The sequence below is a fragment of the Denticeps clupeoides genome, chromosome 4 (assembly GCF_900700375.1).
Source record: "Denticeps clupeoides chromosome 4, fDenClu1.1, whole genome shotgun sequence".
Taxonomy (NCBI): domain Eukaryota; kingdom Metazoa; phylum Chordata; class Actinopteri; order Clupeiformes; family Denticipitidae; genus Denticeps; species Denticeps clupeoides.
The window spans coordinates 28,789,099-28,807,522 of record NC_041710.1 but is presented as its reverse complement, the minus strand read 5'-3'; the positions used below and the strand labels follow the sequence as shown (position 1 = coordinate 28,807,522).

At 41.5% G+C, this 18,424-nt stretch overlaps 1 protein-coding gene across 1 annotated transcript; it reads right to left on the bottom strand.

Annotated features, from left to right (window-relative positions):
- Positions 1-3,557: 3,557 nt before the first annotated feature.
- On the bottom strand, positions 3,558-17,992 carry chrna6 (cholinergic receptor, nicotinic, alpha 6). The gene is made up of 7 exons (XM_028975160.1): positions 17,672-17,992; positions 13,395-13,534; positions 12,786-12,830; positions 8,973-9,082; positions 7,618-8,056; positions 5,250-5,846; positions 3,558-4,263 (listed from the first exon to the last, which is right to left on the bottom strand). The coding sequence occupies exons 1-7, from the start codon at positions 17,727-17,729 to the stop codon at positions 4,138-4,140; spliced, it is 1,515 nt and encodes a 504-aa protein (XP_028830993.1). The 5' UTR covers positions 17,730-17,992; the 3' UTR covers positions 3,558-4,137.
- Positions 17,993-18,424: the final 432 nt, after the last annotated feature.

Here is an 18,424-nt window from a genome sequence, read left to right as displayed (position 1 = left end):
TCTGTATCACAACAACAAAAATAATCACTTGCCCTTCGCATTTTGAAGGAACTGTGCTGGTAGGTTGTTTCAAACATCTTGAAGAACCAACCACAGATCTTCTGTGCCTGTAGGCTTCATAAGTCATTCCGTCTCTTCATGTAATCACAGACAGACTCAATGAAATTGATATGAGAGCTCTGGAAGGCCCATAACATCACAGGAATCCTTGTTATTCTTTACGTTGAATACAGTTCATATTGACATTGGCTGTATGTTGCGGTCATTGTCCTGCTGTGGAATAAATTTGATGGTGTTGCAGGATGGATAAATACCTGGCAGTATTTCTTACACAGAAGACATCTTTAATCCTAGCAGATCTCCAGCCCCATTTTGGGGGTGTTGGGGGACATGAATTAAGGAATCGTCACCATGCTTCACTGTTTTCTGCAGACACTATTTATTGTATTGCTCTCCAGACATTTGATGAAGAAATATTTCAAATTTTGACTCATCAGTCCAATGCACCTGCAACACAGCTCCTTTGTTTTCATGCATAGTTGAGTTGCTTGGCCTGGTTTCCATGTCGAAGGGAAGGTTCTTCCATGAAGACCCCTTAACAGCACCCGTTTCTTTGTTCATCATCAAAAGAGCTTAACGTCACATCTTGAATTGTGCTTTTTTATGGCCACATTGTTATTTTAATATAATACTGCAAACAGTACTACCCTGGTAAGCTTGTGGTTTCCACAGTTACCTCCTGAGCCCCAAAGGCATGCACACTAGATGGGCTGGTGACTCTAAATTGGCCATAGTCTGGAATAGGGCTTATAGACGATCTGTTGTATGAACAGTAAATAATAATGTGTGAGAATTGTGTTTACTCTTTGCACTCCGGTGGCGTGAGCAATGTACAATAGGAAATTTACCCATTGATGTAAGACGAACTGAACACTGTAACTGGTCATAAGTAGCAAAACCTCAATTTATGTGGCAGACATATTTTTGTATAAGAAGCAATGCAATGCATACTCCATGGTGTATGTAGCCTTGTAGAATTATTTCACACTTTTTTACCATTACTTTGCTTTGAACATTGCTTCATGTTGTTCAGGCACGCACACTAGACGGGCTGGTGACTCTAGATTGGCCATAGTGTGAGTGTGTCTGCTGTTACCCATGTTACCCTGAACAGCCAGCCATAGATATTCAAACAGTAACATAAAGATTTTATGACCCCTCCCCCAAAGAGGGATTTTTCCCACTGGATGCAGTTTTGAATGACTAATTTAGTTTGTACTTCACAACACTATTTCAGACGTTTCCAATTCAGAAAATGGGAACACCAAAATGTATACCTCTGCCGAACTTTTCTTAATCAGTTGATTGCACTCATTTAAAGTTATTCAGCATATTCTTATGTTCGATGAAGTTAAATAAATAGGTATTGTGTTTGTCTGACAATTAGGAATAAATTTAAACCAGAATGAATAGTGAAAGAGACAAAAAGCTGTATGCATCTGACAAACAGTGCTCACGCGATTAGGACTCATGCAGTGGCGTTCTCACTCAGCATCTGAGTCATGGAGATACTGCTTCAGATAGTCTCCCAGGGCAGGTCGCAGCTACGGAGCCACTCTTGTGGAACAAGGCAACAAGCAGAAGAGATGTGAGCTCAATTAAGATGTACTTGGAACAGAAGTCTGAAGATGATGGAGACGTTCACTGACAGATCTGGCCACCCAGGAACCCAACCTTAAAACAACTGAAGCTGTGCAAGTTTATTTGACGGCTAAAGGTGCTGCATCCATGTGAATTGTTGAGGAAGCTGTACAAATGATCGACTTTTGTTGTCCGAATGTCAGCATTTTTGTAATGAACTTTAATGCTGCTGTAAACTGACACGCACTCATGCACGTGCCTCTCTGAGCACAGCTGTAACAGGCAGCGCTGTGCCAGCGCCACGCCGGTGCTCAGATGGCAAATGCAGCCGCAAAAATGAGCATAAGTCATGCTCTGTCTGCTCCTGTCTCCACACGCTGCTTAATCGCTCGTCTTTCATCCGCTGATCAGAGGACAATAGGACGTGAACTGGAACAGTTCTGAAAGATGATGTTTGAATCAGTTGTGTGAACAGTGAATAATAATGTGTGAGAATTGTGTTTACTCTTTGCACTCCAGTGGTGTGAGCAATGTAGGATATGATATTTACCCATTGATGTAAGACGAACTGTATACTATAACTGTATACTATTAACACTCTGGTGTAAGTAGCAATGTGTACATTTTACTGTCTTGCTTAGACAATTTTGCTCGCTATTCACCCAAAACGTGATGATATGTGGAAGAAGCAATGCAATGTATACTGTTTTACTCCATGGTGTAAGTAGCCTTGTATCATTTTTACACTTCGTGTTGTGTTTTCAAATACAAATAGTAAAACAGATGTAAGCGCTTGTTATTTTTATTTCAGAAAACCATAAAATGTAAAATTGTAAGATTTGCATCTGTCAATAACTATTCATAACATTGCATGAGTTATTTCATAGATTGAGTATTCAATATCATTCCACAAGGAAAATTAGTCTGAAAAACAAAGACCCATAAGCCCATAAAGACCCATTCAGAAACAGTTTTTCATTAAATTAATCTGAACAGAAAATGGTCACTGACAAGAAATAATTATGTATCAAACACCCATTTGATGATGCATTAGATACTTGACTAGTATGAAGGTCAGCGGGCCACTTTTATTGCTTCTTTTCAACTTTTTGTTGCATTAGTGAACATAGCATTACACTGGAACTCATTTATGCAGCTCTTCCAGACATTTCCAGCTTCCATTGTCCTTGACAGCATTAACAATGTCTGGGCAGTATTTTTGTTCAATTTGATGTTGTTTTAATGGACAAAAAAAAGTTTTCTTTCCAAAAATTGTGTGTTTTTAAATTGTGATGTGATGTTCCTAAAAAAAAAAAAAAACACTGTGCCGTTTTTTTTTTATTAAAGCTAAGCGTTTGCATGAAAAGTAAAAAATTTTTACTTGCAAATGCCATAGATGTCATGGCGGGTTACAGCTTTCGCTCATAACATAAAAGATTTTCAGACGTGCCCGCATGGTGCCGAGAGCGTTGCAGCACTGATGTAACGTTGCTTGACATTAACATTTAAAAATGACATCAGCAGCAGTCACTAGAGGTGGGTAGTGCTTGAAATCCCTGTGGTTATTTAAGTCAGCTTACGCAAAACCCTGGATAGTGTAGGCAGCATTATATTTGAACTTGAAGTATAACCCCTTCCCTGGGACACTCAGTCTTAGCACCCTAGCAGTGTGTTTCACGTGAATTTTAAAAAGCATCATTTTTTTCATTAGTCCCTCCCCCAGCGCTGCCTGTTGACTGGTTTTAAGATGCAGTCGACATCAAAAGACCGTGAAACCCCAGAAAATACAGTTCACAGAACACAGCCCAGAGGATACTGTGTGAGTTCAGATTAAACTTGTCATTACAGAAGGACTTTTTTCACATTTATATTCTGGCATTAATCATAATGAGTGTGATTATGCATAAGAGAAATGCTCATTTATAAAGGACTTTATTTGATATACATCCGTACAGGAAGAGAAAAGAGAAAAGGAGCAACAACTGGTTGAAAAGAAAGGCGCTCATATGGCTGAGAACAGAGCAACTCAGACATGAAAGTGGGGATTATGGGAAATGCAAGAGAATGAAAAGTGGATTTGTTGGTCAGGATCTACACACACACACACACACACACACAGACACACACACATTCAGACCTCAGGCTGTAATTAAATATGCCTGGAGTCTTTCATTTCCAGTCACATCCAAATTCAGTACAGTTTCCCACACGCTCATTTTCTAGTTAAATTCCACATGTTGGTGTTAACGCTGTTTCTGCCCCCACAAAGACCCACAAATACTGAGTGTCCATAAAGCAAATATTCAATACAATTTTTTTCACACTAATGCTGAGTGATCAAAGCCAGTGAGAGGTCAAAGGTCAAATAAAGCTAATCTATGACATCTGATTTCAGGTGGCCATGGTATAACGTGAACTAAAATAATCCCTTGTCTTCCGATTGGTCATCTGTGGTGATGAAGCATTTGTGACAGGTCATTGATAACTGATTGACAGCTATGACAGGAAGCTGATGAGAGGCTGCAGGAAGAGGCCAAGAGTTCCAAGCACACAAACGAGGACAAACACCCACAGGAAGATACGGTCGATCACCATGGCAACGTACTTCCAGTCGTCCTCCACCTGAAAAACATAAAAACCAAGAGGAAAAAGTGGTTTCCAGGTCAGAGAGCACGTTATCTCGCAAGTTAGCAAGATGTGTGTGAATTTATGTTAATCTGGTTCGGAATATGGAGAGTTTGGATTGACAGGACAGAGCTGGAGATTTTTCCATATCAAAGCGCCGCTGTCCTGGGGGAGTCCAGCTGTATTTATTGAGAACAGAAGAGAATCTCCAGCTCCTTATCTCTCCTTCAGACACTGTGGGCTTCAGCTGCAGCCCACAATGCTGAGGCCAGGCAGCGCCCAACCACCTCTGCTGCACCGCCTGGACCAGAGTGCTGTTTTGGCCTTGACATGCACTTAAAATATAAAAATACAGTAAAAATACAGTGACTCTTTATGACTCTTTATTATTTTTTGCAACTGATTAGCTAATTTTAGGTGCTCTACTGTCACTCTTTGCATCGCAGTATTTTAGTAAAATGTTATTAATTAGGTCATGTAACATGATATGAGAAATGGCAAATTGTATACTTGGTTTTAATTTTAAAAAGTGGAAATAACACCTGTTCCAAAATGACTTTTCCTTTGCTATATTGCATACGTACGTCTGCATAAACTTAAACTGTCCAGAGAAGTGTTTAAATAAATAGACACATGCCAGTCTCTGTACATGTTTTTGTGTTTAAGTAATGTATTGCTCCACAGGAGCTGTGTGCTTTTTACAGTTTAATCCATTTATAAATCAAAGGAACGGTGTATTTTTGCATAATGTTGTGGTGTAACATGTAAAACTATTTGATGTTAGCATCTCCAAATGGAAACACTTTAGTATATTAGAGCTGCACCAAAAAAAAGGAGTTTAGGGGCTGGGTTATGGTTAAACGTTGAACAGATGGAGATTATCCATTTATAATTGAATTGATTTAGAATTAGAATTATTAAGGTAATTACAAATAAAAAACATATACAAAGGTGTGTGTGTGTGTGTGTGTGTGTGCATATACCTCTTTGGCCTTGTTCCTGCTTCTCATGTTCTCAGCGATGTACTTGACGCTCTCTATAGCCTGCTTGATTTCAGGCGAGACGACTGAGAAGGCCACCACCGTGTTCACCGATGGAGAGCCCATCTGCCTCCCAACCTTCCCACAATCCCCCTCTGAGGCATCCTTGCCCGGGTGACACGGACACTTCTTGGCTTCCAGGCTCATCTTGCTCTCCCCAAAATCCAGGCAGTTCAGCCCCGCCTGGCCGCCAACGCTGTTCTTCCTCTTCTTCCCTCGCTCCACCCCTCCTCCTCCGCTCTCTCGCTCTCCTTTGCCCTCCTTGCCCTCCTGGTCTATGGGGCGCCTCATGAGCATGATGCGCGGCAGTGCCCGCAGGAAGATGCTGCGCACCCATCCGGGCATGGTGTGGGTGGTGGGTGTGCGGTAGTGCACGTTCAGCACAAATACGGTGATGACGATGGAGAGTGTGACGAAGATCATGGTGAAGAGCAGGTACTCTCCAATCAGGGGGATGACCAGCGATGTGGAGGGGATGGTCTCAGTGATGACCAGCAGAAAGACAGTGAGGGAGAGGAGCACGGATATGCACAGCGTGACCTGTGGGAGTAGAGGAGGAGATATGGCCACATTACTTCCATGTACATAACACTTTTTTTTTTTTTTGCAAAAGCACTGAAATCGAAAGACACAAAATAAATATTCCTCTTTGTTGTAGATCAAGGCCGGCATGGCTTTTAAAATTGTCCTTGACTGAAGCTTTAGCACCTAAAGCTTCTCAGAAAAGCTGCATTGTGAACAAACATTTTAGTTTTATGAACTGAAGAAAGCTATAAAAATGAAGCCTTCATAAAACCTCCTTACTGCCCATTTACATTGAACAGTTCATTACCATTTAACAGTCATGCAGCTTTTTTAATATAATCTGATACATTCAAATTAAACTACACTGGTCAAAAAATAAAGAGAACACAACATCTGAATGAAATATTCTTTGTTCTTTTCGCTGACGACAAAATCACACAAAATTGTTCAATGGAAATCAAATTTATCAACTATTGGAGGTCTGAATTTGGAGTCACACTCAAAATTAAAGTGGAAAACAACACTACAGGCTGATTCAAGTTTGATGTAATGTCCTTAAAACAAGTCAAAATGAGGCTCTGTAGTTGAGTACATTTAAAATTAAAATTAACATTTCCAGCATTTATCAGACCACCTTTATCCAGAGCGACTTACAATCAGTAGTTACAGGGACAGTCCCCCTGGAGACACTCAGGGACACTGAGATGCCACTGAGCAAGCACCGTCCCCACACACTGCTCCACGGGTGCCTGTCATGGCTGCCCACTGCTCACTAAGGGTGATGGTTAAATACAGAGGACACATTTGACTGAGTGCACCGTGTGCTGTGCTGCTGTGTATCACAATGACAATCACTTCACTTAATGGCAGTCAGGCTACCTCTGGTGAGCACATGGAGGCTGTCAGTACCACCCCACACCCTTACAGATCCACTGCCGGTCATGCTGGAGGATGTTGCAGGCAGCAGAACGTTCAGTGTGAACCTGCTTTCATCTGTGAAGAGCACAGGGTGCTAGTAGCAAATTTGCCAATCTTGGTGTTCTTGGGCAAATACCAAACATCCTGCATGGTGTTGGGCTGCACTGCCCATAAGGGCATCTGATAAATGCTGTAAATGTAATTGTAAATGTAAATGCACTACCTGACCCACTTGTGTAGGTTCTAGACTCCGTCTCATGCTACCACTAGAGTGAAAGTACCACCAGCATTCAGAGGTGACCAAAACATCAGCCAGAAAGAATAGGAACTGAGAAGTGGTCTGTGGTCACCACCTGCAGGACCACGCCTTTATTGGGGACGTCTTACTAATTGACTATAATTTCCACCTGTTGTCTATTCCATTTGCACAACAGCATGTCAAATTGATGCTTCCTAAGTGGACTTTTTGGTTTCACAGAAGTGTGATTGACTTGGAGTTACGTTGTGTTGTTTAAGTGTTCCCATATTGAATTTCCAATATTTTCTTGCTTTGTCATCATATTATCATTTTCTTTGTAGCTTTTGCTCAGAATATGAATTTAGAAGCTTCGTTAAAGATTATGTTCATATAATAAAAACACTTTGTGGGGAAGTAGTAGTAGCCTAGTGCGTAACACACTCCCCTCTGAACCAGAAGACCGCAAGGTCACAAGTTCAAACCCCATTTACTACGATTGTGTCGCTGAGCAAGACACTTAACCCTGAATGTCTCCAGGGGGGACTGTCCCTGTAACTACGGATTGAATGTCACTCTGGATAAATGCCGTAAATGTAACATGCCAGATGCAGACTTTTTCAAGGCACTGACCTTCTCCCCACAGTCAGAAGGCAGATAGAAGACCAGCACAGTGAGGAAGGAGATCAAGAGGCAGGGGATGATGAGATTGATGGTGTAGAAGAGAGGCAGACGGCGGATGTAGAAGGAGTAGGTGATGTCGGGGTAGATCTCCTCACAGCAGTTGTACTTGATGTCATGCTTATAGCCTGGTGCATCAATGATCTCCCACTCGCCACTCTCCCAGAAGTCTTTGAGGTTCACCTTGGAGCCGATGAGCACCAGATCAATCTTGGCCTTGTCATACGTCCAGGAGCCGAACTTCATGGAGCAGTTCTGGTAGTCGAAGGGAAAGTAGGTGATGTCCATAGGACAAGATGACTTAAAGATGGCTGGTGGTACCCAGGTGATGGTGCCATCATATTTCAGCAAGGCTTTCGTTTTGTCTTCCACAAGAAAATCCCCCACTGCACTATAGCATAAATTACAAACAGATTAACAAAACTTAACATAAACATATGTGCAGGTACTTGAAATATTTAAGAGCATATTACATTCTACATAATACATTCTAATAGTACATTGGCTGGTGTTTGTCCCAACTACACTATATTCAATACAGATAAATATACGGTTGTCAAGATATTGGAAAAAAACATATTCAATACCAATACCCTAGAATCAGTATCGATACTTGATACCACTTTCAATACCATGAGGGGAAAGGGAGTTAATTCATAAAAATGTCAAATAAACATTTGAAAAACACAAACAATAACATAAATGACTGAAGTTTGCTTCAACTTCAACTCTATTCAACTTATGCACAAATATATCTAAATTTATATTCACAAATCACAAACAAATGTATATACCAACATATTTTTTATTTTTACAACTCACATTCAATGTTTTATTGTTTCTATTCTAGGACAATTAATTTGTGCTTTTTTTTTGTTGTTGCTGCTCTTATCTTGTACTGTCCACTTCCTGCCATGACAATGCGAATTTCCCACTTGTGGGACTAATAAAGGATCATCTTTATCTTATCTTATCTTATTTCTTTATCTTATCTTATATATGTCCCAATGTCACTTTTTTTTTTTTTGTTTTGCTTTTTTCTATTTCATGTAAAATGGGTCGTGAAGGCCCTGAAGCAGCAGTGTTTGCCATGTTCACCACCTCAGGAGTGCTGTGAAGGTCAACTAGCGTTCATGCCTTGAGATGAGGGTCTGTGTGGAATGTCTGTAGTAGTGTGTCAACTGGAGGAGGCATCGATACTGTTGCAAATGAGTATCTAACCCTTTGACAGATGAGTAGAGCAACGTCTTTTTACACCAGGAATTGGTTTGTTTTGTAATTCATTGTAATTCAGTGTCATAACTCACTTGTTGTAAAGCACAATGTCCGGTCTCCAAATCTTATTGGACGGGACGCGGATGAACTCTAGTCCGTCAAACTCGGCAGGCAACCATTTCAGTTTATAATCATTCCAAATCTGGAGAAAAGTGACAGTGAGAGAGACAGAGCGTGAGAGAGAAGTAAAAGTGAAAACAACACCTTTCCTCCATCTCCAGCAGACCCTTTCGATTCCAACAAAGCGAACGGATGAATAAATAAAACTCCAGTGTTAAACTGTAGCGTTTATGCCGATTGAGATCAAACACCCATCGGAGCTGCCCTGCGCTCGCCTCCATTACAGCTGCAGACAGTAATGTGAGGTTCAGACAGTAACACGAGGTGCACAGTAATGTGAGTTGCAGACAGTCGTATGAGATGAAGGCAGTAATATGAGTTTCAGCCAGTCCTTCACTATGAGTGAGTCAGTGGAACCGTCTCGTTTTGGAACAGGATCTCAAGTTCCTCCGCTTGGTTTCGGTTTCAAGGTATGGACTTTTACTGTGACACCCGGCTACTCAGACAGGCTCAGTGAACTGCTTACGTAAATCCCGATCCACACATGCCAAGGAGACTTCAACTCCAGCCCACAATCTCCTCCTGTTGATTTGAAATCAAAATTTCGGTACCAAAAAATATGTTCTAGAAATAGTTTTTGACTTCAATTTCATCTAATCCATCATGGGTAGAGTTGCCTAATTCTAAAGATCTTCAAAGCATCAATTCCTTTTCTAAAGTTATTGCTCCAGGTTAAACTGTAGTCTCAGTAATCTTCTATCAAAAGGATCACCAGAGAGACATCAGATAGAACTTTTCCACACCTTTCAATGCATCTTACAAGGCATGACATAAAAATCAGACATATTTTCATACCCCCAAAACACATGCCTTGGAACAAAAAGACCCACTGATGGATCCAACGTAGGAACTTCAAAAGGAACCTGACTCAACAAGGAAGCCTTGAGAAATATAACATATAAATCCTGACTACACACCCACTAGAACTAGACATTCTCCAAAGACCCATGCTGCCCACACATAATGCTATTCAGGTACTAAACGCCACCAGACTGTTTCCTCGTGATCCACAGACAATTAAACATATGTACTTATTTAAATCCTCGTAAAGATATGAATGCACTCTGACATACACCAGCTCTGTATAGCATTGTCACACTGCGTTGCTGGTGCTAGGCTTCACCTTCAGAAATCATAAGCCTGTTCCCAGACAAGAGTCGCTTCCCTCCCTCTCGGAACCGATGTCAGGCTGAAGTGAGCGGTTCGTGTGCTCGTTGTGTTACACAACCAAATGTCATGATTTCATCACAGGGCTCCTCATTACAACAACGGGTACTTGGTTCTGATTAGGGGACGAAAGGCAAAACACCAAAAATGCAACAATATGGCAAATAATGTGCAATTCATCTGTCAGAATCACATGACTGACAATAACACTGAGAGAAATTATTTTAAAATAAAAATAAAATATGTTGACTTATATTAACCTGTTTTAGAATGATGGATGATAACTGCACACATGTATGTAGTTCACCTACAGCAGACCAGAACGTTTTGGGGACACAGATGAAATACTCACTGTGCAATGGTGTTTTTTTTTGTTTTTTTCTACCCTCTCTGCACTGTGTAACTATGAAATTTTAATATGCAACAGAGACAAATACAAATAAAGGCTTCCTATGAAAACTGTTTCTCATTACATGTGGAAGGCATGGCTATGCTGGTACCAAATGAGGTTAAACTAAGGTTCAAGCCGGGAACTTGTTACTTGTACATGAAGCGTGTTGTTAATTTCAAGGGACAATTTTTGGCTCAGAGTAGGAAATGTAGGTCAGTGCACATGTTCTTATGGGAAATAACAAGACACAGCAAAAAATGCAGAGCCAGACTGGCCAATATGGTACATTTTGTGTTTTATGTTTAAATAATGTTAAAAACCACACAGTGGATCAGATCAACCTACTGAGAGGCAGACACAAACAAAATACCACAGACGTACCCCAAAATCCCCAAATTTGATATTTTTCTTAGTGTACATTAAGATATCCAATATGTTTTCACGTTCATAAAGCATAATTTCGTATGTGGATTAAATAAATCCCACTGTGTGTTATTGTACAAACCACAATTGTGAATAGATCTATGCACAGGTGTCATGCACAGGCTCTTTGCCTCTTTAGATCTATCGATATTAAGAGTATTGATAATGGCATCCTGGTTCCGCTGCTCTGACTAGACATATACGAGAGGTAAAAGCTTATAATGGACAAATGGACAATTAAACCCGCACTTCAGCTAGAGGAAGGGCAACAGGGAGTGGAAAATGTATTTGGAGCTGCACTGAGGGTCTCAGGCAAGAATCTACAGTCACGGGTCCAAAGAAAACTAGGATAAGGCACACAACCATTAATTTTCTGAGGATGCCTGTAATTTATTTGTCCTCAGTAATGTGCTTTTTATACACACACTCTCACAGGTCAGGTTATGATGGCAGCTATATTAAGAATTAGAGTACGACAGAAAGATAAAGATTTATTAATATTAGGTAGAGTCATGTTTTTCTAAGCTCAGAGATGCAAACCAAGAAGGTGTATTTTTTGTCCTTTTCTTATGCAACACTGGTAGCATAAAGTATATTTAGAGCACTGTGGGTGCATCAAATCTAGCTATTCCAATTGGAGTAACCAAGTAGGACAGGTTTCTAGAGTCAAGTACTACCAAGTGTTGATTACCAACTAGATAACCTTGTAGAGAATGTAATTTGCATTCCCTTAAAAAACATGAACTCACAATGATAAATGGAACCAATGGACGAATGAATTGCACAATAGATCCAAATGTTGTTATAGTGTAATCATATATATGCATGTAGATATTTGAATAGTTGACACCACACAGGCAATTTTATCATCCATACTCTCATAGTGTCACACACCAAATTGTGTCAACATTGTGTCAACATTGTGCCATGTCCTACATGTCATTATGCATTGCCAATAATGCAAATATAAGGCCCGAGGCCTTATTATTATTGATTATTTTGGTTATTTGTTCTATTCTGAGTAAACACAAAAAAATCCACGCTCACAAAATGAACACGCTCTATGGCTGAATTTTGCTGGGGAAGTCATGACATTATGTCACACCTAAAAAAGTAATTTAGCAAAAATCTGGGATAAGGATGTGTATTTTGTTTTAGGTGTGTGGTTTACTCACCTCTTATAAATGCACCCACTGAGCAGTGGATTGTGCCTAACTGCAGTGGTGTCCATGAGAGCATGTGTGTGTGTGTGTGTGCGTGCGTTACAATTACAGAATAACCATTTCTTGTGGCAATTTTTCATAATGATGTAATATGAGTTAGCATTATGAATATTAAGAATACCACCATTTCCTAGGACTCCTTCCTAGGCTTCCCTGTTTCCCAGACTGAAGTTTTGTATTCTCTGTCTTGTGCTCCTAATTACTCGATTGTGTGATTATTAGTATAAATGTATACTTGTCATTTACTTTGCTTTGTATGTTCATGTGTAGTGTCTGTGTGAGGGCTCCTGTGCCCTGTTAAATTTTGTTAACCCCCCATATTTGTGAGTTGTGTATTTGCGTCCTCCCTTCTTTTCAGGCCAGGCATTGCTGACCTATTAGAGAAAACGCATCCTTTTTCCACCGACATGCTGGAAAAAGTCCTCAATTTATGGAATGTATTAGTAGCATTAACAAAGACTTCCTGTGTGTGTGTGTGTGTGTGTATGTATATACTGATGTAATGTTGAAGCACCACTCACATGTCTCAACCAGAGATTGGTCTCCATGATTTGATTCACCTCATCCTGAATAAGGAAGAAAGAGCATGCTGTGAGGTGTAAGTGAGAGGCACGTGTGTTACATGCCAGAAATAATTCAGTAAAAAAAACGATGCAACGAGGCTGGTGGCACATTTTTACTCAAGTAGAACGTCCACAGCTGATCATTTCAGAAATCCTCTCCCTCTGAGAGTTATGGTTTAATCCCTAGTCCCATTCTCTTCATCTGGGCTACAGCTCCTTAATCTATTACGATAATCTCTCGCTGACTCTCGTCGAGGTCTTAATCTAAAAGCCTGACTGGTGTAACATCTCAAAACTTTCAGCAGAGAGAGAGAGAGAGAGAGAGAGAGAGAGAGACTATGGGAAGGAGGAGGTCTTCTTGAACTGTCACAAATGCTTTTGAATATAAAACCTGAATATAAAAACATGAATAAAATGCCTGTAATCTAAAACCATGTAAACAATGTGACATACTGAAAAGTATTTATTTGCACTATTCATGCAGTCATGTATACAAGGATCTACAGATAAGGTCAAGATGAAATAAAGCTGTTGAAATGATGCAATTGTCCTGAAACATCTCATTACCACTTTGACGAGCTGGGAGATTGACACCTCAAACTCCACGGTAACCGGGTCTGACACATTCTCCACAGGACGTATGAATGGATTATACCTTCGGAAGAGACGGCGAAAGAGACGATCCTCCCCTTTAGAGGAGAAACAGTCTGCAGAGGTGAAAAAGAATGGAGTGAGAGCAAGAAGAAACATGCCAAACATGCTGGTTAATGCTAAAGCGGGTTAACTGCATTGTTGTTATCATTGCACAAAAACAGCATTTATAACACAGACACATACAGACACGTGAACACCACAAGCCTCCAGAACACTTGGCACAGTCTCATGTTACTCAGGAGGATGATGGCGGCCATTACCCAGAGACCTGGTGAGTGAAGGTGCAGTGGAATGTGTAATCGTCATCTTCAGGAGACAGATGGACAACAAAATACCCTTCGGAATTGGCCACCAGTCCGTATACGTACGTAATACCTGTGTATAAACAATTTTCCCCTAAAGTCCATCTAACACGGTTGAAAAGTCTCCCAGCGTGACCCCTCACTTCATAAGAGCCGTGTGCTTGGAAGCAGAAATCCTGGGAGGAAAGACGTGCAGCTGATGGGCCAGCATGTTGTAAGAGCAGAGAAACGTTGCTCGGAGTTCATGCCTTCGCGCGGCTTTATACTGGAAGCGTTGCCAGTATGTGCACTGGCGTATAATTAATCTGAATAGCAATAAATCAATAACCCACATATCAAGAGTGTTGAATAAAATAAATAAATACATAAATAAATACAGTGAGGGAGGGAATCGATGGAAGTTTAGCCTCCAAAGAACACCAGCCTATTGTTTTAATTTCACTTTTTAATTACTTTAGTATACTGTCTCCTCTGGCCAAAGACTAATTGGGTTAGGAGCAGATGAAGGAACTCATTAATTAAATGGACCTTGGCAAGATTAAAATATTTAGAAATAAAGAAATAATACCTAAATCAGCCAGAAAGAGCTTTTTAAGCCTCTAACGATAACCTCGGTAAATTGCAGTGACATTCGGAACACGAAGTATCTCCTGATACCGAGCTGCTCGGCACGCTCTCGGGCAAGGAACATCAAACCGGCGGAGCACCATCAGGGAAAAGCCTGGATCTCAGTCCTTGAGGTTCCTCTGAAGAACAAAAGCTGTGCTAATGATCCAGGCACCAGATCGGCACCATGGCCTTATAGAACCGGCATTTCCTTCACATTATTAATAAACCTTTCAATCAAAGTTCACGACGCAAACTCCAAAGTGAGATGCAAATTAACCAGTCGGTGCATGTCTATGCTGTTAAAAATAAATACATTAATACATGTATCTGTATTATGATTACAGCTAACATAATGTCAGGGAGCATGAGCAATAAGACAGGCTAATACCAAACACACACACACACACTAGAGTCGAGGAGCCATTTGATGTGGTCAGATGGATTTCATGTCAGGCTTCATAAAAGAGCCAATTATCACTGCAAATTAACTGCAGGTTGCAGATGTATAGGAACACACACACACACACACACACACATACTTCAGTTTTTAATCTTCAAACCCAGAGCATATTTTCACGCATGTGTTTAATCTAACACATGCGTGTGTGTGTGTGTGTGTGTGTGTGGATGCACTTGACTCTGTGTTTGCGTGTGGGCCACAGGAGGGCTGCGCCTTGTTTTCTGGTGAAAATGGGATTTTGGGCTGTTTGTCACGCAGAGATTATTTGTGCACGAGACATGGAGCGACAAACAGAACCGCAGCAGATAACTGGGGTCCCTTCAAGATTTCCCTTTCATCCGGGTATCAGTGATTTCAAGACGGGATTCCCACGGCCGAGCGGGGGATTTCAGCCCGTTTGTTTGAATGAGACGCGCATTCATTTAAAGACACAAAGTCAAAGAAAGAGATGCTGAGATGCTACAGAGAGGGGTTGCACACACACACACACACACACACACACACACAAACACACACACATTCCAGCATGGCTCATACCACTGCAGCTATAGGTGAGAGAGATGGATGCTGTTAAGTGCAGTTCTCTGTTAGAGCAGGAAATGGAGAAATAATCGAATGAGACAGGTGAGCTGTTCATACCACAGCCCTCCTACATAACGAACATTACACTCTGTGTTTGTGTGTGTGTGTGTGTGTGTGTGTGTGTGTGTAAGTGCACTGTTGGGTATTCCCACATTCAGATCCAACATGAAAAAGCCATTTCCCAAATAAAGTTGCTTAAGATAAAGTGGAAATCGATTTGGTTATGTATCACGATTCATGTATCGCCACACTCAAAGGCGAATGGATTTTTATTAATTTATAAGAGGCGTGGTCCAAGCAATCACCTTGTTACCCCCAAACGTTACGTTGAGTCGTGGCATTATATGGTATTATCATTTTGCATTAGAATGTGCAATAGCATAGATATTTATTTGTTATAATTCGGTTATGGTGGACTGGAACGCCTCCCTGTGCCCAATGTCCTGGGATGGATTCTGGAAGCCGCTCTGCATTAACATGTTTATAGATGTTCCGGATATTCTTTAAAATTCAAGAATTAATTGCTATCTGTTATGGTGTATTACATATTTAAAGATTTGTGATCCTAATTTACAGAATGTACTTTGACTTTCTACATTTTGCTCTTCAGTAAAGGTATATGACTTTTAATGGTCCAACATTGTAAAAAATCGGAAACAGGGTATGTATAAAATCACCATACATTATATTAAGAGGTCACACTTTTTTTTTAAATTCTGCTTTATTATAAACACAGTTGGTATACGTGGCCACTGAAATTACTGATTTGGCCAATTTTCCCTCCATTCATTACCTGAAGGACCTGTATATAAGACGCTGTGGTCAGGGCAATCATTTGTGGGTTACAAGAATGAAGGTGGGAACAAACACACAGGGAAGGTGTGGATATGGACACCAGTGTCCCAGAATCATGGAATGAAATGATAAAAAAAGGTCCATTCAGCACACACATTCATACAAAACTCCATCTTCAGCTCATTACAACCTCTGCACTTAACATGGTAACATTAACATGAGAGACGAAGTGATGGAAGTGGAGGAGAAACCCAGTGGAGGAGAGAATGAGTGACATTCACGGTCCACCTCTCCCACGTAACACATATGAGTAGACAGCAGTGAGGGGTGGCGGCTTCATGGTGAAGAAGGGAAATTACTCTCCCTCCAGCTCCAAAAGACGTCCACGTTAACATGGAAAAGACCAAGGGCAAGTGGTGGAACCTGATGAGCTGAATATGAGGAGAGATGAGTCCTGGGGAACTGGTAATCTCTCCCTTTTCAGCACACACACATACACACACACATTTTCCTTGTTCACCTTGTCTTTTCCGTTCTCTATTTTAAGGCTCCTTGCTTTATAGCAGCCCTGGCAGCAAGACTACAGCCCAGTGATCTCATCATCAAGTATTAAAGCTGAAACACACACACACACACACACCTCAGCCTATCATTAACATACAGAAACATGGTAGAGAAGGGGGAACACCTGCACAGTTGCACAGTGTCGGTTCTCATAAGAACGACAAGCTTATCAGGACAGAGTGTACATTGCTGCCGATTTCACGGTATGACTCACACGCTCATAACGCACACAAACACGCATTTATGAGTGTGTGTGTCTGTATCTGTCCAAATCCAACAGATGATGGTTCAGAAAGTGTTCATATTCACCAGGTTAAAAACCTAAAATGCAAATGTACTGAAGGCCACAATGTAATTAGATTATGATGTCAGAAAAAGAAAGGGCCTATAGGGTCAGGGTTTAGGTTGCAGTCAGGTGACAAGAGAGGTCACAATGTACTTCAATCAAAGCATTCTAATCACGGTTATAAGGTTAAACCAGCTGCAGTCAGTGGATCTGTGTTTTCCACTCCTGGTCGTTCCCTGTCCAACCTGCTGGCGGGATCCTCCAGGAACAGGGCTGGGAAAGACGGATCCGCACTTAAAACACGTAAAAGCGAATAGGAAGGACGCGTGTGGGTGAATCGGCATCTTCGGAGAAGTAGCGAACTGTTAATGTTAGTAAAAAAAAATGACGATAAAGTTCCGCAGTACCGACACGGGGACAGCGGCGCGCAACCGGCAGCCGGTCCGCGGAGTCCCGGTCCCGCGCTCCCGGTGCGTAACGCGCTGTGACGCTGAAGTTGGGAACTGACGGGAAAGAGGCGCTGCGCTCCATAAAATCGCACGTTGCACTTTTTGCCAGTCATGTTTACTTAAAAAAAATCCCGAAATCTTACCGTGCGTGATGAATAGCACCAGCAGGAGCGTCAGTGGGGTTTTCCACGCCGGGGTCATGTGGGCTCCGGGTCGGGGGTCGGTGCTGGAGGCTTAGCGGACTGCGCGGACGCGGCGCCGTGGGGTCCGTGGGCTCCGTGGGAAGATCTCAGCGCGGTGAAGGACGCGCAGAGTGGCGATCCCTCCCCCCCACGCCACCCCGTGCGCCTCCGACTGGGGGAAAAAAGGAGGGTGGGGGCGGCGTGCGTAATTACGCGCCACTTCACAACTTTCCCGCGACAAACTGGACCTTTCGAACACGATCCTTCCGACGCTCGCCGTCTCCTCCGGGGCGGAAATAAACGTAACCACTGAAGGATGGAGAACCTGCGATCCGACTCGTTGTGGGGAGTTTCAGTTTCATTTTTTACGTAAAGACGTTAAATCCCGTGGAAAGCGGCCACGGGTGAAATATTCTGGAGGCTTTGAAGCTCCATAAATAGACCGGGTGCGATTGGTGCGCATTTTTTTCCCATTACCGCATTCAAAAATGGGTACTGTACAGCATCTGTGCCATGTCAATCAACAAATGTCAAAACCTGTTCATATCTTGCACAATTTCTTCATAAAGACTCATTGACAAGCTCATTCTCAGATTATTTTTTTATTATTTATTTGTATTATTTTATTAAAACAGCAAAAAGCAATCACTTAATTTTCCTTTTATTGGTAAAGGTTGAATTAGTTGATCAGCATTTTTAAAAATGTTTTATTTG